This window comes from Coregonus clupeaformis, chromosome 13 (genome assembly GCF_020615455.1).
Source record: "Coregonus clupeaformis isolate EN_2021a chromosome 13, ASM2061545v1, whole genome shotgun sequence".
NCBI classification, from domain to species: Eukaryota; Metazoa; Chordata; class Actinopteri; order Salmoniformes; family Salmonidae; genus Coregonus; species Coregonus clupeaformis.
Window position 1 is genome coordinate 51,753,828 of NC_059204.1, and position 26,785 is coordinate 51,780,612.

Genomic DNA, 26,785 nt, shown 5'->3' on the forward strand with positions numbered 1-26,785 from the left:
CAGCGAGCTCTACACCACTCCAGCTGACGTTTGGCATAGCGCGTGGTGATCTTAAGCTTGTGTGCCATGGAAACCCATTTCATGAAGCTCCCGACAAAAAATTTTGTGCTGACGTTGCTTCCAGAGGCAGTTTGGAACTCAGTAGTGAGTGTTGCAACCGAGGACAGACGATTTTTGCGCGTTACGCGCTTCAGCACTCGGTCCCATTCTGTGAGCTTGTGTGGCCTACCACTTCGCGGCTGAGCCGTTGTTGCTCCTAGATGTTTCCACTTCACAATAACAGCACTTACAGTTGACCGGGGCAGCTCTAGCAGGGCAGAAATTTGACGAACTGACTTCCTATGACGGTGCCACGTTGAAAGTCACTGAGCTCTTCAGTTAGGCCATTCTACTGCCAATGTTTGTCTATTGAGATTGCATGGCTGTGTGCTCAATTTTATACACCTGTCAGCAACGTGTGTGGCTGAAATAGCCGAATCCACTAATTTGAAGGGGTGTCCACATACTTTTGTATGTGTGTGTAATACACACACACATACAAAAGTATATATGAGTAGTAATTTCATCTTTATTGAAAATAGTTATTCTAGTCATAAAAAGCTAACTGTTACATACAGTACAAACATTTAGTTGGCCATGTAGATACTAGTTTTTCTAAAATACCATTAGATAAAGAATACTTGATGTCGGATAAAGGTTAAGGTTATATGTTTACATACAATGTAATTATTAGGACCTCTGCTCATCCAAATGTTTAGAAAATGCATAAAATAGAAGTATTTGACGGAGCAATGTGGCACAGTCAGTCTCAAATAAAAACAAAACAAACTACAAATGATTCATAGGGCACCATGTGGAAAATAAACCGAAACGTTCTTTTTCATCAAGGAATAAGAGGCACATGTTAGTGTTCATTTGAGTTGACAGATCTTGACCGAGGTTCCAACTCCAAAGCCAGGATAGAGGGGCTCCACAAACATGGTTTCGAACCTGTGCAGGAGAGTCATATGGTTGCCTATACTGAAGAAGGCCAGGACCCCTGCCGAGTGGTCTAGGTAGACCCCTATCCTCGGTGAATGGGGCGCATTGATGGCTTTATCCACCCTGTTGTGCCAAGCTGAGTACCCTGTATCAGAACACAGCAGGCTCCAGGACTTATCATTATAGCCCAGCAGACACAGTGATCCTTTCCCCTTGCGGCTGATTCCCTTATAGGCCACCCCCATGGAGAACTCCCCGCTCCACTCGATCTCCCAGTAGAAGCGGCCACCGGACAGGGCCTCGCGGCACAGCACTTGGGCGAAGCTGTCAAACCTCTCCGGGGTGTCCGAGTAGGGCTGGAGGTCCCTGGTTCGGATCACCTTTCTGCTGCTGTCCGACAGGTGTAGCTCCTTGTAGGCTGTGCTGGGGTCCAGTCTCAGCTGGCAGAAGTCTGAGGGAGGGATGGAAGTCAAATGGGTGTGATGCAGGTTTATGAGTCAAAACAGGTTTATGAAGAGATAATAGGCCTGGTCCCAGATCTGGTTTGTACTGTCATGCCAAACAATGACTATAGGAGTTGGCAAGACAGCACAAACAGATCTGGGACCAGGTTTGAGAGTAGGTGCTAATTGAACAGATATGTACTTACATTTCAGAAACTCTGATCTGGTCTTGGGCTCTGGTGGAGGAGGGCTATCCACTGTCATTACTTCTTTGACTAGAAGGTGAAAACAGAAGACAACGTCTCATTGTCTATTCAAAGCCACAGCATTGAACGTCTTCATAGGCCTTCACCTCCCAAACCATTTAAATGTTTTAATTTGCTAGTGTGTTATCTAACTTTACACAATGAACAAACATCATAGATACACTGATCACAAGATTCACCTCTGCTGCTTCTCTCTCTCTTTTCTGTCGTATAAACAGGGACCTCGTTCACTGTGGGAGGCAATATAAAAGGTAATCAACAAAACATTGAGTGTCTTGGCTACTGTTAACAGAATTTCAGATATACTGTGTATAAGGTGGTCAGTTAGACACTGGTTGTATATGTTCTAGTCTCACAGGTCAGACAATTGCTTCTGAAATATGACATGTGAAAGACTGGAAATGGAGGCTAGGTATGTTGTTTTGACCTGACTTGGAGATCTTCACGAGTTCCTCTCTACCCAGCTCCTCCAGACGATCCTTGATCTCAGCCACAGCTTTCCTGGCTGCTCCGAACGAGAAGTCTGGGTTCACCGACACTCTGGGGATAAAGCCATCATCTGTGGGAGTACACAGATAGTTGAAGTTCTGCAGAAAAAGAAAGATAATCATGAGTGTCATCAAATAAGCATGTTCAAGGACTAATAATGAACAAGCAGCAGAGGAACATATTGTTGAGATCCATGACTTTGATTGCTGCTTAATATCATAGTCCTTTTTAAAGGATGGACCAAACACAAATTGCAATATTGAACCTTTTACAGATAGAATTTTCTTGCACTTTACAATTTGGTGGACATCCCCTGACCACCATAACAAGTGAATGTACAGTATGTACTACAGAATGTCCAGAACATACAGTATGTACCGTATGTAAATGTATGCAGTCCTCTGTCTCACCTGTAGGAAGTGGATGTGGTCCTCCGTGCTGTACAGCTGTTTGAGTCCCGTCTCCTTCTTCTTCAGCTCGTCTATCTCCTGCTCCAGCCTCTCCACCAGCCCCTCGGCCTGGTTGAACGCAGCCTTCTCGTTGATGCCAATCAGCTTGGTCACCTCTGACCTCATTCTCTCGATGGAGCGGATCATGTCCTCAAACATCTTCTCACTCTCCGCCATGGCCCTCTGGGCTGAGTTCTGGACAGGACAACACAGTTAATAGGTCAAGAGGCGTACACACATAAGCTAGATGTACATTTCTAGAGAAGACACAGTCATCATTGCAAGAGGCCATCACACATGAGGTTGATTTACATTTCTCTGCTTTAATTGGGAATCAGGAATGTAGTTTAACAAGAAAATGATTTCTAACGTGTTTTTAAAAATTGAACATGACATAGCAGTTATGAGTTAGTGTATGAAATAGAAGTGTTTCATCAGACAATGTTTTCAAGACATTTTCTCCTTACCTTTAATGAGTCCACTGCTGTCCTCAGTTCCTCCAGCTCCTTCACCCTATCCTGACATTTCTGTCTGATCTCAGCTTGAGCAACTCCCAGGAGTTTCTGTTGAGGTGACACCACAGAATCATCAACACAATACCTCTTACAAGTGAGTCACTGGTGGCACCTTAATTGGGGAGGACGGCTCATAGTAATGGCTGGAACGGAATTAATGGAATGGTATCGAACACATCAAACACGTTTTTCATGTGTTGGATACCATTCCATTTACTCCATTCCAGACATTACTTTGAGCCATCCTCCATTCAGCAGCCTCCTGTGAGTGAGTATTTAATGGCCTTGCATGTCATTCAGTTCACGATTAGTATCATTAGATTTGCTATGCCTTCCAACTTGGGCTTGATTATGTAATGTCACTGAATGGTTTATTTGTGGTAAACTGTGACAGTGTACTGCATGCTTTTATGTTGTACTCTACAATTAAGATCTTATTTCTCATACTGTTATTAGTTAATAAGTCTTTTTTTGTGTCTCTTTATTAAGTAAAAAAACGTAGTATCTTATGTGACAACGATGCGATTATACTATGAGAGTAATAGTGCTTTTTTTCCCATAACAAGCATAGCTCTAAAGATCTACTTAGTATGGGCGGCTTTATCTCAGAAGGAGGGGAAAAAATAGCCTAATGGAATCCTGACCATGCCAGGAATGTGAAACTACCGCTGTATGCCTGACTTCTAAAGAGATGTTTCAAGGTGCACACATACTGGCCTATACAGTATAGAGAGGAGAGAGAGAAAGAGCTTCTAATTCAGCCTTTACTCAAAACCTACCGACCCATTCTTCAAGATAAGCTCAAGGAATGTGGGGAATCTGGGGAGAGGGGATTGGGGGAAGAGAGGGAGGGAGTGAGGGAGGGGAGCGTGAAACAGAAGGAGTGAAGCCATGGGAGAGGAGAGTCAGGTTGTAAATCTGGGGATGAGAGGAACCAGTCTCCCCATTTAGCAACGACAGAAAGGCTGAATTACAGCGTTTGTAAAAAGCTTTGCTTCACAGTATTACGATGATGTCATATAAATGTCTTTGATATAAATGTATTAAAAACTGTAGCTTTTAGACCCACAATTCTGGCAGTCCATTCGAATGGAGACCGATTTGGATGCAGTGGCTGGTCATGGTCAGGTCAATGGTTTGTTCATCATAAACATGAACATTGTGTATCTCATCCCACCAGCAAGCACAGCTGGAACACCACAAGCCTTAAAGGAGTTTTTACCACAGATTAAGAACACATTCCTCTATCAACCTTACAGCTAATCAGAGAGTTGTACTTGTTTTGGCTGTGTGAGTGTGAGTGTGCCTGCCCTGTAGGAGTGGGTGGTAACGCTGGCTGGTTGGTGAGCTAGCTGGGTCAAAGTACAAACGTTGCAGGGGTGGTGGCGGTGGGTGGAGGAGTGAGGGTGGGGGTTGCAAATACTACACGTCTGCCTAAACCCACATTCCTGGATCTTCAACATGCACCACCACAATCCACTGGCCCCTCACTCACATCCCTGTCCCGTATCTCCCCTCTGACTAACTACCTAGTTCTGTTAGCTCACTGAGAGAAATGTGGTTCTTTAGGAGGGAAGGAAGTGTTGGTGAATAAACCATTAGTCAGTTTACCTTTGAGTCAGTTCTAGAACACACAGTTAAAGTGACTGTGCCTTGTACCTTTGGGATGTATGCTATCATTGTACTGGTTTCTGCCATATGACCAACTGAACAAGTTCTTTACATTGTATGTAAAGTATGCCAGGTGTCCTCACATCACACTTTTGATTTCAGTTTCAATGATTCATATTTTGATTTCAAAATAACAAATCATTCTGTGAAACATTGTAAATCTACAAGTCAAGGTCTGGGCTACTCCCATAAAACTCACAGTTAAGCCTGACACTCAGATAGATAGAACGAAACATGTCTCCACTCCTTACCTGTTTCTCACTTCTCTCTGCCTCGGCTGAGACGATGTCATGTCCCTTGTGTTCACTGACAGTACAGATGGCACAGATACACATCTGGTCGGTCCGGCAAAACAGCTCCAGGGACTTCTGGTGCTGGGGGCAGATCTTTCTGTCCAGGTTCCCCAGCTCGTCCACCAGCTTGTGCCTTTTGAATGTGGCCGACTCGTAGTGAGGCTTCAGGTGCTTCTCACAGTATGAGGCCAGGCAGTTCAGGCAGGACTTAACAGCCTTAAGCTTCTTCCCAGAGCAGTAGTCACAGGGCACGTCGGCAGGCCCGGCAAAGGTGTTCCCCGGGGGCGTGAGGTTCAGGTTGAGGTTGGCACCAGTCTTCTTGATCTTCTCTGCCACCTTGGTGAGCATAGTGTTGGGCCTGAGCACAGGCCTCTGGGTGAAGGTGATCTTACACTGGGGGCAGATGTAGATCCCTGTGTAGTCTGCCTCATTCCAGTAGCCGCTGATGCAGTCCATGCAGAAACTGTGTCCGCAGGGGATAGCCACGGGGTCCCTCAGCAGCCCCACACACAGTGGGCAGCTGAAGTAATCCGAAGACATGGGATCAGCCATCGTCACTACTCACTACACTACACAAACACTCCTCAGACCTGTAGAGAGAGAGCGAGAGAGAGAGAGAGAGAGAGAGAGAGAGAGAGAGAGAGAGAGAGAGAGAGAGAGAGAGAGAGAGAGAGAGAGAGAGAGAGAGAGAGAGAGAGAGAGAGAGAGAGTATGTGTGAGAGAGAGAGAGAGGCAGACAGAGAGAGGAATCCACAGAGGGATCTAACCAGTGCACTAGGGAGTCCGCCGTCCACAAGAGTGTGGCAGAGCCTGCCAGAGACAGGACCTACTTGTATTTCTGAATTCCAGAGGTTATTGATTGAAAGCAGGCTCTCCCCCTGTGCTCCCTGAGAGTATGTAGAGCTCAGCCCAGTTCAGATAAACAGGTCGAGCAAAGGCTGTAGGAGACTTAAAGGGAGGGGGAGAGAGCGAGGGGGCGGGATGAAAGGAGATAGAAAACAGGGGATAGGCTGAGGCAGGGAGAATGAATGAATTGTAGAACACAGGGAGGCACCAACTGCTGCTGCAAAAAAATCTCTTTTTGGTTTCAGTGTTTGGTCTGATTCTATTTTATTTGAACTGTATTTGACTTGATAGTGAACAAACTACACTGCAGGCTGGATCAGTTAATCATTGTTTTTTATTAGCTCTGAAGTTTTGTGTACTGATCAGAGACTGCTGTACGGCAATTATAAATAGTCTTTCCCATTTTCACTCTCAAACTCAACTGGAACTGTGAACAGAGTTATAGATGTCATAGGCCCTACATAACATGCAGCTGAATAGACACAAATGCACATTTAGTAGAAGATCAGGTTTTGAAGGGGCTGGAGTCCACCCACTGAACAAACAAACCTGCTCCCACCACGAACAGGACAGGATACATTTCAAATGTATTTTTCTACCTTTTGTGACCCAAAACAAACAGCGGTATCTGTCACTGTTTGAACTGCCTGCCACAGGTGTTTTGACAAAGAGCAGTTGGAGTTCAGGACAGAAGTTATTCTATATATTTAAACTGCAGCCTGTTGAACTAGTCTAACTGCCCCTACAGGTGAATCCCAGGAGGTTGGTGGCACCTTAATTGGGGAGGACAGGCTCGTGGTAATGGCGCAATGGTGGAATGGTTTCAAATACAACAAACACAGTTTCCATGTGTTTGATGCCATTCCATTCGCTCCGTTCCAGCCATTATTGTGAGCCATCCTCCCCTCAGCAGCCTCCACTGAAGTAGTAACAGTAGATATGATGCGTGTCAAACACTAGAGGCAGCCAAAAGAGAACATTGCAATCACGGAAACATTTTTTGACAAAACATTCTTATCTCTTACAGGTTTATCTGTCTGATGTCGATCTGAATGCTTCATATATTTTTATGATATTGTGCCAAGTAAAAATGCACATCTAACCCATGACTTAAGGACCCTTGTTACTTTAGTATTTAGCATGTACAGTATAAACATATGCTGTGTCTTTATTGGCTGTAGTCTATAACCAGCAGAGTCCATCTTTCAAGAGACACACCTTGGTTTCTCTATTGTCAAGTAACATCCTATCCTCTTTCTCCCATGACAGGCTGTTATTTTGTAATATTACAAAGGCTTTAAAGAGTCAGCCTTTAAAGGGTTAATCTGCAGTTGCTACATACGTTTTTGGAATTATAAATTAATTATATGTACCCATTGATACTTGAAGAATATAACTTATAAATGCCTCATGAGCTTAGTTCAGCTGTCATACCCCACCAGAACCCCAAATATAAGCTTGTTGTACTCCAATGTTTGTAAACAAAGTAAACGTAAACAAACACTATATAGCCTCAAAACATGGTTAAAACTATTTCTGATATCATGGATGGTCAGTCCTTGCATCCATAGCTCTGTCTATTAATTTGTCTATGACCTGACGAAGATCCAACTCAGATCGAAACGGTGTCTTTTTGTGTGTGTCTGATTAAATCATCATGGGAGCATACCAGAGTTGCTGATATTTCTTTTTTATTTGATACATTTCTCCAGGCCCATCCCTCAGCTTTTATCGAAAAGGGCCGGGAGGATGCTTTGTTATTGTTTCAACTGCTGATTTCCGCTTTAAATACATTTAAAAAAACATTTTTAGTCATTTAGCAGACGTTCTTATCCAGAGCAACTTACAGGAGCAATTAGGGTTAAGTGCCTTGCTCAAGGGCACACCGACAGATTTTTCACCTAGTTGGCTCGGGGATTAGAACCAGCGACCTTTCGGTTACTGGCACAATGCTCAACTGGGCACACACTGGTTGAATAAACATTGTTTCAATGAAATGACGTTGAACCAACATGGAATAGACATTGAATTAACATCTGTGCCCAGTGGGATGGCCCACTCTCCCTAGAATTCTGGATCAATTATGACATCACGGACTAGCTCATTTGCATTTCAATGTAACCTTGGTTTCCTCTTGGGCCAAGGGTGTGGCCATACTTTAGTGCACATTTCTCTCTCTCACTAGTTCACTAAAGAGGGCCTATAGGAGAAACTCATTACCCTGTAGCCACAAAGTAATGTGTGAGGTAGTGGACCTTAGAGGTAAAATGGTTTGCTGAATTATCTTATTCCAGAAGAGTTGATAGGCATACTAAATGTACAGTATGTTACAATTATTTAAATCACAGGGCCACCGAAACATATGCACCAACCGTTTGCGCAAGGCCGCATATGCAACTCCTCCCTCATCGCATATCTCATTGCACTTCAGAGATAGTTTCGCCTCTCTCCATATTTGGTCAGGTTTCTGATAAGCCAGTTTCTCTTCCTTCCTCTTTTGTTTGTGTGGATCAGATACCAGGAAAGTTGGCCTATCCAGAGTAAAAGCAGCCCTCTGTTTTCCTTACTGATTAACGAGAGAGAGAGAGAGAGAGAGAGAGAGAGAGAGAGAGAGAGAGAGAGAGAGAGAGAGAGAGAGAGAGAGAGAGAGAGAGAGAGAGAGAGAGAGAGAGAGAGAGAGAGAGAGAGAGAGAGAGAGAGAGAGAGAGAGAGAGAGAGAGAGAGAGAGAGAGGGTTGGCCTATGAGGGAAAGGGTCATACGCTGCCAAATGCATGGTCTTGATTTGTGTAAGAAAAACATCTAGTTATACAGTAACAACACACAGGTATACAAGTTAGGCTCATCTGATTAGGTACAGACACTTCCCATTTTTATGAAAAGCAATGCACAAGGCCTGGTGCAATCTCTTGCAATGTACTTAATAAACTCAAAGCCTAATGCCCATCACTCAAAGTTATTGAATTGTGAGGAAGCAGTTCTGTTGTCATAAATGCATGTCTGCTATAAACATGTCTTTTGATCAATCAGGCTTAAAACCCTACAGTCTACAAGGTGAAAGGTCAACATTAATTAAACCAAACATTCTATTGTGTCAGGTGTAGTGAGGGGTAACCGGGGGTAACCAGGAGGTTTCAGTCAGGGGATGATGTTGTGGAGAGTCAGTGAGTAAGAAAATACAAATGGCTGTGTGAGTGTAGGAATACTTCCCAAATGTATCCCTATTCCCTATAGAGTGCACCAGGGCTCATAGGGTGCTGGTCAAAAGTAGTGAACTATGTAGGGAATAGGCTGCCATTTGAGACGCAAGCTAGAAGTCAAGGACCCGGCTGTGTCTGTGTGTGATTGGTCAGAATACGGAGACAGACAAGGTATTTACAAGTGTGCCTTGGAACAATGGTTACCTTTGTTAGTGCTGGCTGGCAGATACACAGGGTTGGAGAGGAGGAGTCTGGACAGGGGCCAGATCGCAGGGAACAGGTTGCTGCTGCACACTGTAAAACAGACCTCCACAACAAATAGGGGCGAAAAGGGACAATTGTTGTTGTGGTTGAGGACTAAATATAATTTTTGATGACATTTGTGTGGTACTTTAGACAGAAACATATTATGCAAATGTGTGTTGTAGATTTAACACTGGCTCTGCATGTAAATGTATGAGAGCAACCAGTGAGTCCATATGAACACCACTCTCTGTTAGATAAACAATCAGGTGATATGTCAATCATGTGTTTCCGTTGTCATCATCAGTTCAGCATGTTGAACAACAAGCAGAGTGAGTCAGGTGAGCCAGATGATAGTGATGCATTACAGCAGGATCCCAACTGTGCTAGTCCAGTCATCCTGCTTCATTCACTACAGCTACATCCTGTGGAAATAAACCACAGAAGAAGAAAGGGCCAACATAACTGCCTCCCTATAAACAGATCTTTATTGAATGTGCCAAGGCTTTTATAGTGTCATGGTTCACTTTAACTGCAACTGAACTAACTAACTTTGACTACACAGTCACATTCATTTGAAAGACCACCTGTCTGTCAATTATAAAGGGTGTGATATGATATTGATATTGAATCACAACACTTGATTGTCTTATTGGAGTCTGTCCTTAACTGAACTAAATTTAGGTCCTTCTGATATGGAGCTGTCTTCAGGGGCTTGTATGTTCGTTAGTCCTATGCTTTTACAGTCCAGTTGTCTGTTAGCTGGCTCTGTATTGTCATTGGCAATGGAATTGTATGTCCTCTGAAGCTCATCACGACTCTACATTTACACTGAGTATACAACATATTAAGAACACCTGACCTTTCCATGACATAGACTGACCAGGTGGATACAGGTGAAAGCTATGATCCTTTATTGATGTCACCTGTTAAATCCACTTCAATCAGTGTAGATGAAGGGGAGGAGGAGACAATTGAGACATGGATTGTGTCTGTGTGCCATTCAGAGGGTGAATGTGCAAGACAAAAGATTGAAGTGCTTTTAAACGGGGTATGGTAATAGGTGCCAGGTGCACCGGTTTGTGTCAAAAAATGCAACGCTGCTGTATTTTTCACTCTCAACAGTTTCCCGTGTGTATCAAGAATGGTCCACCACCCAAAGGACATTCATCCAACTTGACACAACTGTGGGAAGCATTGGAGTCATCATGAGCCAGCATCCCTGTGGAACGCTTTCGACACCTTGTAGAGTCTATGCCCCGACGAATTGGGCAAAAGGGGGTTGGGGGGTGTTCCTAATGTTTGGTATACCCTGTGTGTTTGAAATACAGAGTCAATCCAACCAATAAATAAAGCATTGCATTGTTGTCTTCTGTTTTGTGTGTGCAAGACTCACAGATATACAGACCTGATAATTGTAACAGCACTACTGCTGTGAGCCAGCTACAAAAATGTCAGGGCTTCTCCTAAAACTATCAGATACTTCAGCTGAAAACCCAAACTTAGAATTAGAGAGTTGTAAAGAATCTGTTTTTTAAATATCTAGAACTAATAAGATGAATTGCTTGGCAAATATTCATCATGTTGTAATTTCCCTGGCCCTGGGGCCATTTCAGGTTAAATCTACTGCAGTGTCAACTGACAAGAGAGTTCAACCTCTACCTACATTCTACAGCGCAAAAAAACTGACCACATCAACTCTTGTGCAATAATCTCTTGCAACCATCTCGTCAAATATGACACTGGACATTTTGTGAGTAGCATGTCAGCTACAGTACTTGTTTAGGATGACTTGCAGACCCTATAACAATGACATCATGTGTGTAGAATATAGCCACTATGCTCTGACTAACACAATGGACTTTCTTTAAGCAGCCCCTTTTGACCCTGGTGTTATCTAGGCCATCTGGCCTGGTCACATTCCATTCTTCATTTTTAACAACCCTGAAACCACAGAGCTGACAAGCTGACAGCCATATTGGAATAGACGGAGGAGTCTTTAGGCTGATGTGAAGAAGAGAAATATGGAGGAAAAGTTAGCATTTTTTTTGCCTACAATGTTGATATCTCTCAGCTCTTTTGCATAAAAAATTAATAAATAATTCCAATTGGAATCAAGATTTGGATTGAGAGGAAATGAGTGGAAGGGAAATGGGAAATGAACAGTTGATAATTAACTGCTCTCAACTGCATAGCAGGACGATGAACACCTATTGCAAGTCCCTTCCTGTTGCTCAAGCCAGATTCCAGTGGCTCAGTGGAGTGTGAGAGTCAATGAAGCTAAAAGTAAAATGACACATTTCACAAAACTAGATTTCTAACCCTGAGGAAATCATATTTTACTCAAAATCTTAGGCCCTGACAATACAGTTTTGCACAACACTTGACAGATAACTCTCCTGAAGTATCTTGTAGTTAACCCAACAGATCTGCACGTTACTAAAAGGTGTGAAATGTTGTAAAATAAACAACCAGCCTACATTATTTATAGCGGAAGGGCGAGGGGAATAGTTCTGTCTTTAGTCACTCTAAAGATAAGTCTTCTTTACCCTCCCCTCTTTGATTTGCAGCCAGGCTTTGCCTCTCTGTGCCAAGAGGTCAGTGTGTACCTGGGCCAGAGTGGGCATCCATCACATCAACCCTTCCCCACAGCCATGCCCTCACTACAGGCTGGATGCTATCAACCAGCAGCAATACTCTGAAGCCAAACTCCTGAATTAGGGGCCACATTTATCAGTGACGATGTTGACAGATTCAGATTCATCTCACTATGGACAATTCTTACATGCAAAAACATGCCCCCACCCCATGCCCCCTGAGCCAAAAATATTTCTTCCCTATGACATTTGAGATTAATGGTCATTGATCTTTTTTGTTTCCATGAACTGACAGAAAGTACATTTAAAATTATAATGCATTTTAGAAGAATGTGTTTCATGTTTAAAATATTGTAACAGGTAGGACCTTGTTAGAGGTCTACCACTAAGTGGCAGTAATGAATTCCTCTGTAACCCTATAAAAGGGAAACGGAATCAGCCATTTTGAAAGCCATCTTACCTGAGATTCTGTTATGTTGAAGGTAGGTATTAACTGATCTGCAAATCTACTTGTATGATGGAAATTGTGTATATAATGTATCTAACATATTTTGCCATTGTCTAGGTGTTGATGGATACTTTGGGCCAGACTTTAGAACTAGTGTGAAAGTAAAGATGCCGTATTTGTAAGTTTACTTCAAAACATTTTCAAGTAACCTCTGCAAACTTTATTGTGAGTTAATGGTAAAGATTCTAATGGCATATTTTGTAATTGTGGTGTTGATAAAAAGGCAACGCCAACTGCTGATTCTTGTCCTTTGTTTTTAGTATTGAAACAGTTGTATTTTAAAAAATTTGACAAACCACTTCCCATAACCTGAGATATTATCTTGTCATTTAGTAGGTTAGGCCAAAAGTTTACCCTTTTGCAGTGTGACTTATTAAAGAAACGAATCACTTGTATACAACTGATGTTGGTACTTCATTAGATATGAAGTCGTGTGACTTGTTTTTGTTTTTTGTCTTAATTATTAGATGTGCAGGGAAATTCAATGTGACATTTATCTTAACTGTGTGCAGTGAACCGTGTTTTATATCACATTAAATAAAAATATTGCACTGCATAAACAAATACATAAGGGTCAAAATGTGAGCTATGTCTGGGGTAGAGTCCCTGATGGAAACCACATTTGTAACTACAGTATCTATTTGCAGTACTGTCAAAACAAAGTTGCATCCTGAGGTCACAAGTTTCAATCATTCCTCTCACTTTTAGTATTCACGCTCCTCTTCCTGATTGATGGGTGGTGCCATTTACATTCTGTCCTCACCTGGCCCCACCCACTTTTTACTAGTTTCTGCTTAACCAGTTTAGTTTCCTTCCCTCCCTGACTGATTACTCTATATAACATGCTGCGGAAGCACCTGTGACTCACTTTGCCTCAGACCTGACGGACAGGACAGACCGAATATTTAAGTCTCACTTTGTCTTTAGCCTACTTCTACCAAGAGCCTAACAGAACCAGGCTGCGTCTGTCCAGCCCCATGTCTACTGACCAGGAGATCTGCCATCTGTGTAAGGAAGACCTGAGGGACCCAGTCTCCATCCCGTGCGGCCACATCTTCTGCTCCATCTGCCTGAAGACCTACTGGGACCACGCTGACCACACCGGTTCCTACAACTGTCCACAGTGTCGGGTCACCTACAACAAGAGACCCACCCCGCGCCGCCACCAGACCTCCCGCTCCTCCTCACACTCGACCCACTCCCATCCCAGGATGTCCGAGGCCTACCCTCCTCCACCTCCAGACCCAGACTACAACTACGCCGGACCGCAAGATGTGGGATGTGATATCTGTATTGGGAAGAAGCACAAAGCCATCAAGACATGCTTGATGTGCCTGGCATCCTACTGTGAGAGGCATCTAAAGCCCCACTATGAGAACCCTGCCTTCAAGAGGCACAAGCTGGTGGATGAGATCGGCCACCTGGACAGGCAGATTTGCCCCCAGCATCAGAAGGGTCTGGAGCTCTTCTGCAAGACTGACCAGATGTGTATCTGTGTTCTGTGCACCGTGAAGGAGCACAAAGGTCACGACATGGTATCTGCTGAACAGGAGAGGTCAGAAGAACAGGTAAAACTGCTTTGCATGATAAATAAAAAACGTTATGTCGCTTTGAAGTAGTTTACATTCTGTATTGTTAAATGACAAAGCAATTCGTGTAACTGGGTGGGGTGGGGGTGGGGGCCGGGGATGTTTTTTCTAGGCTTTTCAATAATTTGCCTCTTCAAAACCATAAGGTTTCTGTAGCCCATTGACTGCAGTTGTGTGACTGAGAGCGACAGGTTGATTGTTGGAATAGAGTAGCTAGTATCAGCCAAGCCCCTAAAACAAATACTTCAGGCGATCAGTTAGACCCACACACATGAGTGAAAGTAGTTGCTGTAAATGTGTGTGGGGTGGGGCGTTGCAACCAAACCTCTCTTCCAAGAACTACTACTCATGCTGGCTAGATTATATTACTGTATTGTCTGAACCTAATGCACATTATAATAATGCATATTGAAGGCCATTTTAAAATTACGTGAATGGGGAGGAAAAAGACGCCACTTCACTCAGCCTTGATTTCTGTCTGTAGCATTTGGGTTGCTCAGTATATGGAATATTTTGGAAACAACTGTCTGACTTGTGGGGCTATGTCACTGACGTCCTGTGTCCTCCATCCACAGCAACGTCTGGGTGCCACCCAGGCAGAGATCCAGGAGAGGATCCATGAGAGGCTTAAGCAGATGGAGGAGCTGAAACAAGCTGTGGATTCACTCAAGGTACATGTCTCTAGAACACCGAAAATACAGTAGGTTGTGAAATCACACAATTACAATGTACTGTTAAGTCATACTAAACATACTGTAGATGTACTCACAGTGCATATTTCTAATGTGTGTCCTGGATAGACAAATTCTATTTTCCCACCAAGAGATTCCCTAATCCCAAATATCAATACATCACCAATATCATTCCATTATGACTGACCACCTGGGTGTATTGGTACAACCAAATGCTTAACAGAGATTTTAACAGCATGCCCATTTAAGTGTGCCCCTTTTCTCTCCAGAGCTCAGCCCAGAGGGCTATGCAGGAGTGTGAGAAGTTGTTTGGTGACATGATGCGTTCCATCGAGAGGATGCAACAGGAAATGACCAAGCTAATCTCCTCCAATAAGAGGGCAGCGCTGAACAACGCTGAGGGTCACCTAGAGCGTTTGACCCACGAGATCGCTGACCTCAAGAAGCGAGACAACGAGATCACACAGCTGTCACGCACGGAGGACCACATCCACTTCATCCAGGTGACTAAAGGCTCGCACATCGCACCGACTGTGGATCTAGCATTTGTCTTCCGATTGTTCAGTGCACTTTGTTTTAGGGACCACCGTCTGTAGATGTCTGACTGACAATTTGACACGCATGTCAAATATGTGAGCGCTCGGTTTGTAAATGACGTTCAGAGGTGCTAAGTACCCTCGGCCTTTAAAAAGTCTAACACCCCTCACCCTAAAACAACTACGATAATATTTGGGCTCAAGCCAAGGAATGACACAAGCAATTTTAAAACTATACATCTCATTTTTGAGTGGCCCGCCCAGCTCATCACCCCAACATAACCAGAATTCATAGATAGGTTAGACAACGTCACAAAAACATTTACATTTTAGTAATTTAGCAGATGCTCTTATCAGAGCGACTTACAGGCACAATTTGGGTTAAGTGCCTTGTTCAAGGGCACATTGACCGATTTGTCACCTAGTTGGCTCAGGATTTGAACTGGCAACATTTCGGTTACTGGCCTAATGCTCTTAACCGCTAGGCTACAATGGAGCAGAAGGCCGTGTGTTATTGTGATTCTGGATGGCCAGATGGCAAGCAACAATGACAAGAAGCTGCAATGTGGGGACTCGTAGCTGGCTAGTTTTATCTTTTTTCTGGATACCATGTCTTGCTTTGATGTCACGTCTATGCTAATATGGCAAAGATTCGCTAGCTAACCAACAATGTAATGATGCATTTGAGACAATTGTGGAGACTAAATAATGTACATGTCAACAATCTAAGCCAACCCAGTCTGTTTTGACCCATTGTTGTGCACAAGTCGGTTTTGTTGCTAAACAACCAACCTGTCTATAATTGGGCTATGAAGCAAGGAAATGACCCGAGCCAATTCAAATGAGGAATGTGTCATTGAAAAGAGGGTGTGTCTGTCCTCATCCATTCCCACATCTAACTGTCTCCTGTCTTCTGTAGAGCTACCACATGCTGATCGCCCAGACGGAGGCTGAGGAGCTGCCCACAGTCTCAGTGAACCCCTACTTCTCCTTCGGCCCCGTCACCAAGGCTGTCTCTGAGATGAAGATCCACCTCCATGACATCAGCAATGAAGAGCTGGTCAAAGTGGCCAAGGCTGGTGAGGCAGTGAGATAATGCACTGTAACTTCAGTCAGTTACTGCCAATGCTGAATGTATTATGTAGATCCTAGAGCTAGATTAAACCCCAGGCTTTTGTTCTTTTTAAAACCATGAACTTGGAAATGTTTCAGTAAATTCTTAAAGAGCATATTTACTCAACCAGAATTGTTCCTCTTTCAGTGAACAAAATGCCTTTCTGCCAACTGGATGAAGCTAAAAGGAGAACGAGTGTGAAAGGTGAGTCAATCAACATGAAACTCCCCACTGATCTCATTTGGGAAAATACTTGGAATGGTATTAGTTCAAAAACAAGAATATCGACCCCACCACTCCCCCAGACCCCCACCAAACGCCCAAACAACATAGTTAGGTGGTTGCTGAGGAAATATGGGCTTGCCTTGTGTTGTAGCTAAATTTCAGTAATTACATTTTCACAGGGCAGTCACAGCATAATCTGAATTTCAAATGGCTCCTTGAGTGATTTATAATTTCCTTCTTGCTCTGCAGTGCCTAAGAAAACAAAATGGTTCCTCTAGTATTGTTATAATAGTAAAGTGGTCTGAGCACCTTTATCTTTATTAGAGGGCACTCAAAGGTCCGGTGGTGGTGCAAGTGACCTTGAATATTTACATTGGCTGATAAGTTAACTCTCTTAGAACGCCACACACATAAAGCAGTTCTACACAAACACACACCTAGTCATTAACGTAGGTTTTTTTGGGGTATCCGAAACACAAATCTCAAGATTGTAAAGTACATTTCCATGCATGCAATATTGTACAATCCAAATATGATATTTTTTTTATTTTAATTTTTTGCATTTCCTTTTCTTTGTAGTTGATGGTGTTGCTGCCGTGTACAAGACTCCAAGCCAGGAGCCGCAGTACAGAGAGGACTTCCTGAAATGTATGTCTACTTAATGATTCTCCTTCTGAGACTATACTTACCAAATCAAATACTATAGGACTGAGGGTTCATTCTAGGGCCATATCATTACTCATACTATTTAAGTGTGAGCTACTGTACATAAATTGCATTAAAACCACTATAAAGACAGGAGTTAGTCTAAAATACTACCTGGTGCCCAGCCCACATGGAAACAGGCTAGTGCTGCAATGGGAGTAGTCTTACCACATTCCTTAGATACTAGGTTTGTAAGTGGGCATGCTGAATGAACTTTATACCGGTTTACTGTGGTGAGTGGGAGTATAGGTTTATGAAAGGGGTGTGAGTTATACAGAATGACATCGCTTTTGAAATTCTAATCAGCACAGCTTTTTGTTGGCAAATCTTTCTAAGCTATATTACTTGACATGTCTATTAAAATCCCTCTCTGTGGTGCAAATTATGGGGAAATAATCCATGTGTAAGACTTGTATTAGATTTGTATTCCATTTGACTACTACAACTATTGGAAACTACAGCTTCAGCAAGTTTAAAACCTGCTCAAGGTATAGAATAGAAGTGCGTACTGGGCAGAAAGGGAAACGTACTCGGAGCATCAGATTAACCTCTAAATCAGTCACAAGCAGATTTGAATAACTTTGGTCCAAGCCGTACATGTAAATAAATGGCTCTGCCTCCGGTGGTATTCCAGATGATAGGCCAAGTGGTCGATCTCCCAGACCAGATGGGCCAAGTGGTCGGTCGCCTCGCCGTGGCCACAGAGAGTACCACCAGTTCTGACCTGGCTGAGGGGCTGCAGATGCACACAGCAGCACAGCCAGGTGAACTAAGTGTATAGTACGTTAGCTAGCTGTCCTACTCTACCTGCATGCTGGTGCACACCTGTCCTGCAGGGTCACATTTATTTTTGGACCAAGTTTGAATTGTTTTTGTCATTTTCTTTGTTGGGGGGTTTACAGGTACAATATTAATTCATATATTCAGTTTATATAACATGTACCCATGGGCTGCCACAAAAAAAGGAAATACATACAGAAATTATATTGATCAAAAAGGATTTTGTAATAGTAAAATTGGTATGTAACCATGTTTTCCACCCCATCTTGCAACACAGGTTAGTTGTCAGTGCCCACCCCCCTAAACATCCAAGGTTACTTGTTAACTGAGGATGCTTTTACTGCCAGCAGTAATCGTCTGAGAGATTCAAGGAGCTATCGTCGTTAAGTAACATAGCAGATTGAATATTTACATTCATGCACTTTGAAATGAATTGTGTAACTTTGTCCCAGAAGCAATTAACTGCAGGGCACTCCCACATCATGTGAAGGAATGTGCCTACCTGATTTAGGGGACACGGTGAGCAGTTTGGGAGTGGGGCCAATTTCATCATAAAAGTTTTCCTTGGTGTTAAATACAGTCTGAACAAACTTAATGTATAAATTGATGGATTATGGGATGCCAAGGTCATATTTTTCCATACTCTGTTCCAGTTAAAGGGTTGTTCAGATTCACTTAGATCTGTGGACGATACTTTTAATGGCTAGCGCAGAATATGAGCTTTCTAAAAGTTGTTTCAGAAAGTATTCAGACCCCTTCCCTTTTTCCACATTTTGTTACGTTACAGCCTTATTCTAAAATTGATTAAATGAAAATGTTTCCTCATCAAGCTACACACAATACCCCATAATGAAAAAGCGAAAACAGGTGTTTTTTTTATGTTTGCAAATGTATTACACACAAATAACAAACCTTATTTACATAAGTCTTCAGACCCTATGCTATGAGACTCAATTGAGCTTGGGTGCATCCTGTTTCCATTGATCATCCTTGAGATGTTAAAACAACTTGATTAGAGTCCACCTGTGGTAAATTCAATTGATTGGACATGATTTGGAAAGGCACACACCGGTCTATATAAGGTCCCACACTTGACCGTGCATGTCAGAGCAAAAACCAAGGCATGAAGTCGAAGGAATTGTCCGTAGAGCTCCGAGACAGGATTTTGTCAACGCACAGATCTGGGAAAGGGTACCAAAAAATGTCTGCAGCATTGAAGGTCCCCAAGAACACAGTGGCATCCATTATTCTTAAATGGAAGAAGTTTGAAACCACCAAGACTCTTCATAGAGGTGGACGCCCGGCCAAACTGTGCAATCGGGGGAGAAGGGACAGTGAGGTGACCAAGAACCCAATGGTCACTCTGACAGAGCTCCAGAGTTCCTCTGTGGTGATGGCAGAACCTTCCAGAAGGGCAACCATCTCTGCAGCACTCCATCAATCAGGCCTTTATGGTAGTGTGGCCAGACGGAAGCCACTCCTCAGTAAAAGGCACATGACAGCCCGCTTGGAGTTTGCCAGAAGGCACCTAAAGGACTTTCAGACCATGAGAAACAAGATTCTCTGGTCTGATGAAACCAAGATTGAAGTCTTTGGCCTGAATGCCAAACGTCACGTCTGGAGGAAACCAATACCATCCCTACTGTGAAGCATGGTGGTGGCAGCATCATGCTGTGGGGATGTTTTTCAGAGGCAGGGACTAGGAGACTAGTCAGGATCGAGGGGAAAGATTAACATTTATTTACATTTATGTCATTTAGCAGACGCTCTTATCCAGAGCGACTTACAAATAGGTGCATTCACCTTATAGCCAGTGGGATAACCACTTTACAAATATTTATTTTATTTGGGGGGGGTTGGAGTAAAGGGGGGGGTAGAAGGATTACTTTATCCTATCCCAGGTATTCCTTAAAGAGGTGGGGTTTCAAATGTCTCCGGAAGGTGGTGAGTGACTCCGCTTTCCTGGCGTCGTGAGGGAGCTTGTTCCACCATTGGGGTGCCAGAGCAGCGAACAGTTTTGACTGGGCTGAGCGGGAGCTATGCTTCCGCAGAGGTAGGGAAGCCAGCAGGCCAGAGGTGGATGAACGCAGTGCCCTCGTTTGGGTGTAGGGACTGATCAGAGCCTGAAGGTACGGAGGTGACGTTCCCCTCAGAGCTCCGTAGGCAAGCACCATGGTCTTGTAGCAGATGCGAGCTTCAACTGGAAGCCAGTGGAGTGTGCGGAGGAGCGGGTGACGTGAGAGAACTTGGGAAGGTTGAACACCAGACAGGCTGCGGCATTCTGGATGAGTTGTAGGGGTTTAATGGCACAGGCAGGGAGCCCAGCCAACAGCGAGTTGCAGTAATCCAGACGGGAGATGACAAGTGCCTGGATTAGGACCTGTGCCGCTTCCTGTGTAAGGCAGGGTCGTACTCTCCGAATGTTGTAGAGCATGAACCTACAGGATCGGGTCACTGCCTTGATGTTAGCGGAGAACGACAGGGTGTTGTCCAGGGTCACGCCAAGGCTCTTCGCACTCTGGGAGGAGGACACAACGGAGTTGTCAACCGTGATGGCGAGATCATGGAACGGGCAGTCCTTCCCCGGGAGGAAGAGCAGCTCCGTCTTGCCGAGGTTCAGCTTGAGGTGGTGATCCGTCATCCATACTGATGTCTGCCAGACATGCAGAGATGCGATTAGCCACCTGGTTATCAGAAGGGGGAAAGGAGAAGATTAGTTGTGTGTCGTCAGCGTAGCAATGATAGGAGAGGCCATGTGAGGGTATGACAGAGCCAAGTGACTTGGTGTATAGCGAGAATAGGAGAGGGCCTAGAACTGAGCCCTGGGGGACACCAGTGGTGAGAGCACGCGGTGCGGAGACAGCTTCTCGCCACGCCACTTGGTAGGAGCGACCGGTCAGGTAGGACGCAATCCAAGAGTGAGCCGCGCCGGAGATGCCCAGCTCGGAGAGGGTGGAGAGGAGGATCTGATGGTTCACAGAATCAAAGGCAGCCGACAGGTCTAGAAGGACAAGAGCAGAGGAGAGAGAGAGTTAGCTTTAGCAGTGCGGAGAGCCTCTGTGACACAGAGAAGAGCAGTCTCAGTTGAATGACCAGTCTTGAAACCTGACTGGTTTGGATCAAGAAGGTCATTCTGAGAGAGATAGCAAGAGAGTTGGCTAAAGACGGCACGCTCAATAGTTTTGGAGAGAAAAGAAAGAAGGGATACTGGTCTGTAGTTGTTGACATCAGAGGGATCGAGTGTTGGTTTTTTGAGAAGGGGTGCAACTCTCGCTCTCTTGAAGACGGAAGGGACATAGCCAGCGGTCAAGGATGAGTTGATCAGCGAGGTGAGGTAAGGGAGAAGGTCACCGGAGATGGTCTGGAGAAGAGTGGAGGGGATAGGGTCAAGCGGGCAGGTTGTTGGGCGGCCTGCCGTCACAAGTCGCAAGATTTCATCTGGAGAGAGAGGGGAGAAAGAAGTCAAAGCATAGGGTAGGGCAGTGTGAGCAGGACCAGCAGTGTCATTTGACTTAACAAACGAGGATCGGATGTCGTCAACCTTCTTTTCAAAATGGTTGACGAAGTCATCCACAGAGAGGGAGGGGGGGATTCAGCAGGGAGGAGAATGTGGCAAAGAGCTTCCTAGGGTTAGAGGCGGATGCTTGGAATTTAGTGGTAGAAAGTGGCCTTAGCAGCAGAAACAGATGAAGAAAATGTAGAGAGGAGGGAGTTAAAAGATGCCAGGTCTGCAGGGAGTCTAGTTTTCTTCCATTTCCGCTCAGATGCCCGGAGCTCTGTTCTGTGAGCTCGCAATGAGTCATCAAGCCACGGAGCAGGAGGGGAGGACCGAGCCGGCCGGGAGGATAGGGGACATAGAGAGTCAAAGGATGCAGAAAGGGAGGAGAGGAGGGTTGAGGAGGCAGAATCAGGAGATTGGAGGGAGAAGGATTGAGCAGAGGGAAGAGATGATAGGATGGAAGAGGAGAGAGTAGCGGGAGAGAGAGAGAGAGCGAGAGCGAAGGTTGCGACGGCGCATTACCATCTGTGTAGGGGCAGAGTGAGTAGTGTTGGAGGAGAGGGAGAGAGAAAAGGATACAAAGTAGTGGTCGGAGACTTGGAGGGGAGTTGCAGTGAGATTAGTAGAAGAACAGCATCTAGTAAAGATGAGGTCAAGCGTATTGCCTGCCTTGTGAGTAGGGGGGGGACGGTGAGAGGGTGAGGTCAAAAGAGGAGAGGAGTGGAAAGGAGGCGGAGAGAAATGAGTCAAATGTAGACGTAGGGAGGTTGAAATCCCCCAGAACTGTGAGGGGTGAGCCATCCTCAGGAAAGGAACTTATCAAGGCGTCAAGCTCATTGATGAACTCTCCAAGGGAACCTGGAGGGCGATAGATGACAAGGATATTAAGCTTAAATGGGCTAGTGACTGTGACAGCATGGAATTCAAATGAGGAGATAGACAGATGGGTCAGGGGAAAAATTTGAGAATGTCCACTTGGGAGAGATGAGGATTCCTGTGCCACCACCCCGCTGACCAGATGCTCTCGGGGTATGCGAGAACACATGGTCAGACGAGGAGAGAGCAGCAGGAGTAGCAGTGTTTTCTGTGGTAATCCATGTTTCCGTCAGCGCCAAGAAGTCGAGGGACTGGAGGGTAGCATAGGCTGGGATGAAGTCTGCCTTGTTGGCAGCAGAACGGCAGTTCCAGAGGCTGCCTGAGACCTGGAACTCCACGTGGGTCGTGCGTGCAGGGACCACCAGGTTAGAGAGGCAGCAGCCACGCGGTGTGAGGCGTTTGTGTAGCCTGTGCGGAGAGGAGAGAACAGGGATAGGCAGAGGCATAGTTGACAGGCTGCAGCAGATGGCTACAATAATGCAGAGGAGATCGGAATAAAATGACCTAAACATCTGGGAAAGGAGAGAGCGGGGCCTCCCTCACCACAACTCCCAAATATAACTCTCCCAACTTCCACCTCAGAAACTATAATTGTTGTAAACTACAGCGGTTCAATGTTTTCTAGGAATAGACTAACCTAGTTTATTCAGCTAGCTAACTAGGTGCAGTATTATTCCGTGGAGAAAAAAAAAAAAACGTCCTGGCACCACCTCGTCATGAGACGCCACAGCCAGCTAGCATGCCGGTCTCCAACAGCAGGGTTTAGCGCCAATACTCAGCCACAACAACCACCAGTGTATCAACATGCAAGCAGATCGTTCGTGTCCGTGTCTAACGTTGTGGGTTAGTCCCGACAGCTTGAGCGAGTCCGTCAACTTATTCAGCCAGTTAGTTAGCTAGAATAGTTAGCAAACTAGCTAGCCATTGCTTTCAGACAAAGAAGAACCCCTCCTTTCATGCACGAACACACAGAGAGAGCCAGACTAACGTTAACTAGTCACCCATGTCCCGAATTCCTTGAGCGACTCGGGCTATCAATATATAAAAAACAAAACACAAGTGTAGGTTATGACTTACCCCTAGCAGCTACTGTTAGCTAGCCAAGTGCAAAGCAAGCCACTAAATTGACTCAGCCAGTTCGCGTCTGTTCGCTCGGTCGTTCCAGCTATTGTTTACTAGTTGCTATCCAGGTAGCAACAAGCTAGCTAAATTTCAAGCACAGTAGCCACTTGCTACCTAACGTTAACGGTTCAGACAATGAGGAAAGAAAACAGCTGAATGGTAGGCAGTTATTGTATGTAATTATTGTAGGCAGCCAGCTGGCGTAATTACAGGCACTCTCAGGCGTGAAACAACTATACCGTTGCTAATAGCTACTCGCCAGCTAGTCCAGGAGGTGAGTTAGTTAACGGCGCAAAGTACAGAGAAATCCTTGATGAATACCAAGAAGGCCTAAGCAGGTTAAGGTGAAGACCAAGAAGGCAGAATCACTTTCCTTAAATGTATCCATAATTGAAAGATGTACTTTATTAATGTGTATGCTCCAAATTAATTATTAATGTTTTTTTTTGATTCTCTGAACAGCATATTGTCTGAATTCCAAATGGTTATTGAGAAAGTCATGAACCCCGTTCTGGACATGCGGGACAAATCTAATAAGACCGACTACAATCCTGCAGGGTCACATAAATCATAGCCTGGTGTCCTGGTCCCAGATCTGTTTGTCCTGCCTTGCCAATGCATGAGAATTACCAGAGGAGTTGGCAAACAGTACAAACCGATCTGTGACCAGGCTACGTTACTCGCCCTAAGTTTGCCTGGTGAAACTCAAGGTCACTTTGCTGACTTGAATGACTGATAGTATTTGAAAAATTATGTTGTAACGACGTCTGACCTTTTTGACATTTCATATTGGGATGTGATAGGGTACTTAAATCTGGGACAATTCTATTATTTTTTTCCCCCCTCCCACTAATTGGTCTTTTTGACTAATCACATCAGATCTTTTTCAGAGCTGATCTGATTGGTCAAAAGACCAATTTAGTGAATAAGATATCAAAATTGGGCTGCCTGACTAAATGCAGCCATGGTTTTGTATAATATTGGTTTTAACAAAAGCTTTACCATCCATAACTAACCTTGTAATTTCTAGGATTGTATAAGGGTTAAATGGTCAAGCCCATAGGAAAGAAGAGCATTCACAGTTCACACAGTGGCACTCACTCATATCATGCCTGCTCTCTCTCCTCTCTCAGATGCCTGCGTTCTCACCCTGGACCCCAACACAGCCTACCGCCAGCTGTACCTATCTAGAGGCAACAAGAAGGCAGCCCTGAAGAGAGAACCCCAGGACTATGCTGACAGTGCCTCCAGGTTTGACTGCCTGCCCCAGGTCCTCTGCAAAGAGCCCCTGTCTGGAGGTGCCTATTACTGGGAGGTGGAGTGGAGTGGAGAGGGGGCCTCCGTGGGCGTCACCTACAAGGGCATCAAGAGGGTAGGCTACGGGGACAGCTGCCGCATCGGCTACAACCGCAAGTCCTGGAGCCTCTTCTGCTCTGATTCCAGCTATTCCGCCCGGTATAGTAAAGACCAGGTGGAAATCAACGCACCCTACTCCTCCAGGATAGGGGTCTTCCTGGACCACTCAGCAGGCACCCTCTCGTTCTACACTGTGGGGGACACCATGTCTCTTATACACCGCTTCAAGGCCTCCTTCGCTGAGCCTGTCTACCCAGGCTTTTGGGTCTGGTATGAGTCAGCGGTCACCATCCGTCAGCTGTCATAATATTATATTACCTATGATTGTCTATGTATCAATCATCATACGTATTGTGATTCAAATAATATAACTGCATTTGTAATTTGACTGAAACCACACACTGATTGACAGACCAAACTTAAAGGGATAGTTCAGCCAAATCACAAAATGACACATTGGTTTCCTTACCTTAAGACTCCACAGCAGCAGAGCCAATAAAATACACAATTTGAAGAACAAACGTCATTGTGCCAATTCATAACTAATCTGAAGACAAGACCGGTTTAATGTTAAAGGTTTTCTTACTTAGAAAATAGTCCTAGATGATATCCAAAACAACACTGAATTTTCAGTAATTTTAAATGTAAAGTTACATCTTTCTACTCAGTACCACAACTCATTTTACCAATCTGGGAGGTAAAGTCGTTAAAGTATTCAATAATTTAGCTGTGTATTTTGGATGGAATCAAGGCATTAGAATGTACCAGAGGCCACAAATAGAGCTTGTTTAGCTTTTTTTTTTTTTGGGGGGGCATGCCTTTGGCAGCGATTACAGCTTTGTCTTTCTTAATAAGTCTCTAAAAGCTTTCCACACTTGGATTGTGCAACATTTGCCCATTATTCTTTTCAAAATTCTTCAAGCTCTGTCAAATTGATTGTTGATCATTGCTAGACAACCATTTTCAGGTCTTGTCATAGATTTTCAAGTAGATTTAAGTCAAAACTGTAACTTGGCCACTCAGGAACAATCACTGTCTTCTTGGTAAGTAACTCCAGTGAAGATTTGGCCTTGTGTTTTAGGTTGTTGTTCTGCTGAAAGGTGAAATCATCTCCCAGAGTCTGGTGGAAAGCAGACAGAACCAGGTTTTCCTCTAGGAATTTGCCTGTGCTTAGCTCCATTCCGCTGCTTTTTTTAATAAAAAAAAACTCCACAGTCCTTAACGATTACAAGCATAACCATAACATGATGCAGCCACCAATATGCTTGCAAATATGGACTGGTACTCAGTAATGTGTTGTATTGGATTTGCCCCAAACAAAACACTTTGTATTCAGGACAAAAAGTTAATTGCTTTGCCATATTTTTTATGTATTACTTTAGTGCCTTGTTGCCAACAGGATGCATGTTTTGGAATATTTTTCTTCTGTACATGCTTCCTTTTGTTCACTCTGTCAATTAGGTTAGTATTGTGGAGTAACTACAATGTTGTTCATCCATCTTCAGTTCTCCTCTCAGCCATTAAACTCTACCTGTTTTAAAGTCACCAATGGCCTAATGGTTAAATCCCTGAGCAGTTTCCTTCCTCTCCAGCAACTGAGTCAGGAAGGACGCCTGTATCTTTGTAGTGACTGGGTGTATTGATTCAACATCCAAAGTGAAATTAAAAACTTCACCATGCTCAAAGGGATATTCAATGTCTGTTTATTAAATGTTTACCCATCTACCAATAGGTGCCCTTCTTTGCAAGACATTGAAAAACCTCCCTAGTCTTTGTGGTTGAACCTGTGTTT

General features: G+C 44.2%; 2 protein-coding genes across 3 annotated transcripts; one reads left to right on the forward strand and one right to left on the reverse strand.

The window, feature by feature from the left end:
- Nucleotides 1-467: 467 nt before the first annotated feature.
- On the reverse strand, nt 468-6,015 carry ftr82 (finTRIM family, member 82). Its single transcript, XM_041894552.2, has 8 exons — nt 5,938-6,015; nt 5,066-5,697; nt 3,096-3,191; nt 2,590-2,823; nt 2,118-2,277; nt 1,870-1,920; nt 1,631-1,699; nt 468-1,432 (listed from the first exon to the last, which is right to left on the reverse strand). The coding sequence occupies exons 2-8, from the start codon at nt 5,657-5,659 to the stop codon at nt 912-914; spliced, it is 1,725 nt and encodes a 574-aa protein (XP_041750486.1). The 5' UTR covers nt 5,660-5,697; nt 5,938-6,015; the 3' UTR covers nt 468-911.
- A 6,436-nt stretch (nt 6,016-12,451) lies between these two features.
- On the forward strand, nt 12,452-25,514 carry ftr83 (finTRIM family, member 83). 2 transcript variants are annotated; one of them, XM_041894556.1, is made up of 9 exons: nt 12,452-12,473; nt 12,557-12,617; nt 13,427-14,067; nt 14,664-14,759; nt 15,050-15,283; nt 16,236-16,395; nt 16,578-16,634; nt 17,235-17,303; nt 24,771-25,514. In XM_041894556.1, the coding sequence occupies exons 3-9, from the start codon at nt 13,477-13,479 to the stop codon at nt 25,298-25,300; spliced, it is 1,737 nt and encodes a 578-aa protein (XP_041750490.1). In that variant the 5' UTR covers nt 12,452-12,473; nt 12,557-12,617; nt 13,427-13,476; the 3' UTR covers nt 25,301-25,514. The 2 variants fall into 2 exon arrangements, with proteins under 2 accessions (XP_041750490.1, XP_041750491.1); XM_041894557.1 differs by lacking the exon at nt 12,557-12,617 and having other exon boundaries at nt 12,453-12,473.
- Nucleotides 25,515-26,785: the final 1,271 nt, after the last annotated feature.

What these genes read in the sequence shown, in the direction of transcription:
- ftr82 (XM_041894552.2), bottom strand. Translation starts at nt 5,659, where the DNA reads ATGGCTGATCCCATGTCTTCGGATTACTTCAGCTGCCCACTGTGTGTG. An exon ending in CAGCAGTGGACTCATTAAAG is followed by an intron (nt 2,824 to 3,095) that starts GTAAGGAGAAAA and finishes TGTCCTGTCCAG; the next exon opens with AACTCAGCCCAGAGGGCCAT. An exon ending in ACCACATCCACTTCCTACAG is followed by an intron (nt 2,278 to 2,589) that starts GTGAGACAGAGG and finishes CTTTTTCTGCAG; the next exon opens with AACTTCAACTATCTGTGTAC.
- ftr83 (XM_041894556.1), top strand. Translation starts at nt 13,477, where the DNA reads ATGTCTACTGACCAGGAGATCTGCCATCTGTGTAAGGAAGACCTGAGG. An exon ending in ACCACATCCACTTCATCCAG is followed by an intron (nt 15,284 to 16,235) that starts GTGACTAAAGGC and finishes TGTCTTCTGTAG; the next exon opens with AGCTACCACATGCTGATCGC. An exon ending in GGTCAAAGTGGCCAAGGCTG is followed by an intron (nt 16,396 to 16,577) that starts GTGAGGCAGTGA and finishes TTCCTCTTTCAG; the next exon opens with TGAACAAAATGCCTTTCTGC.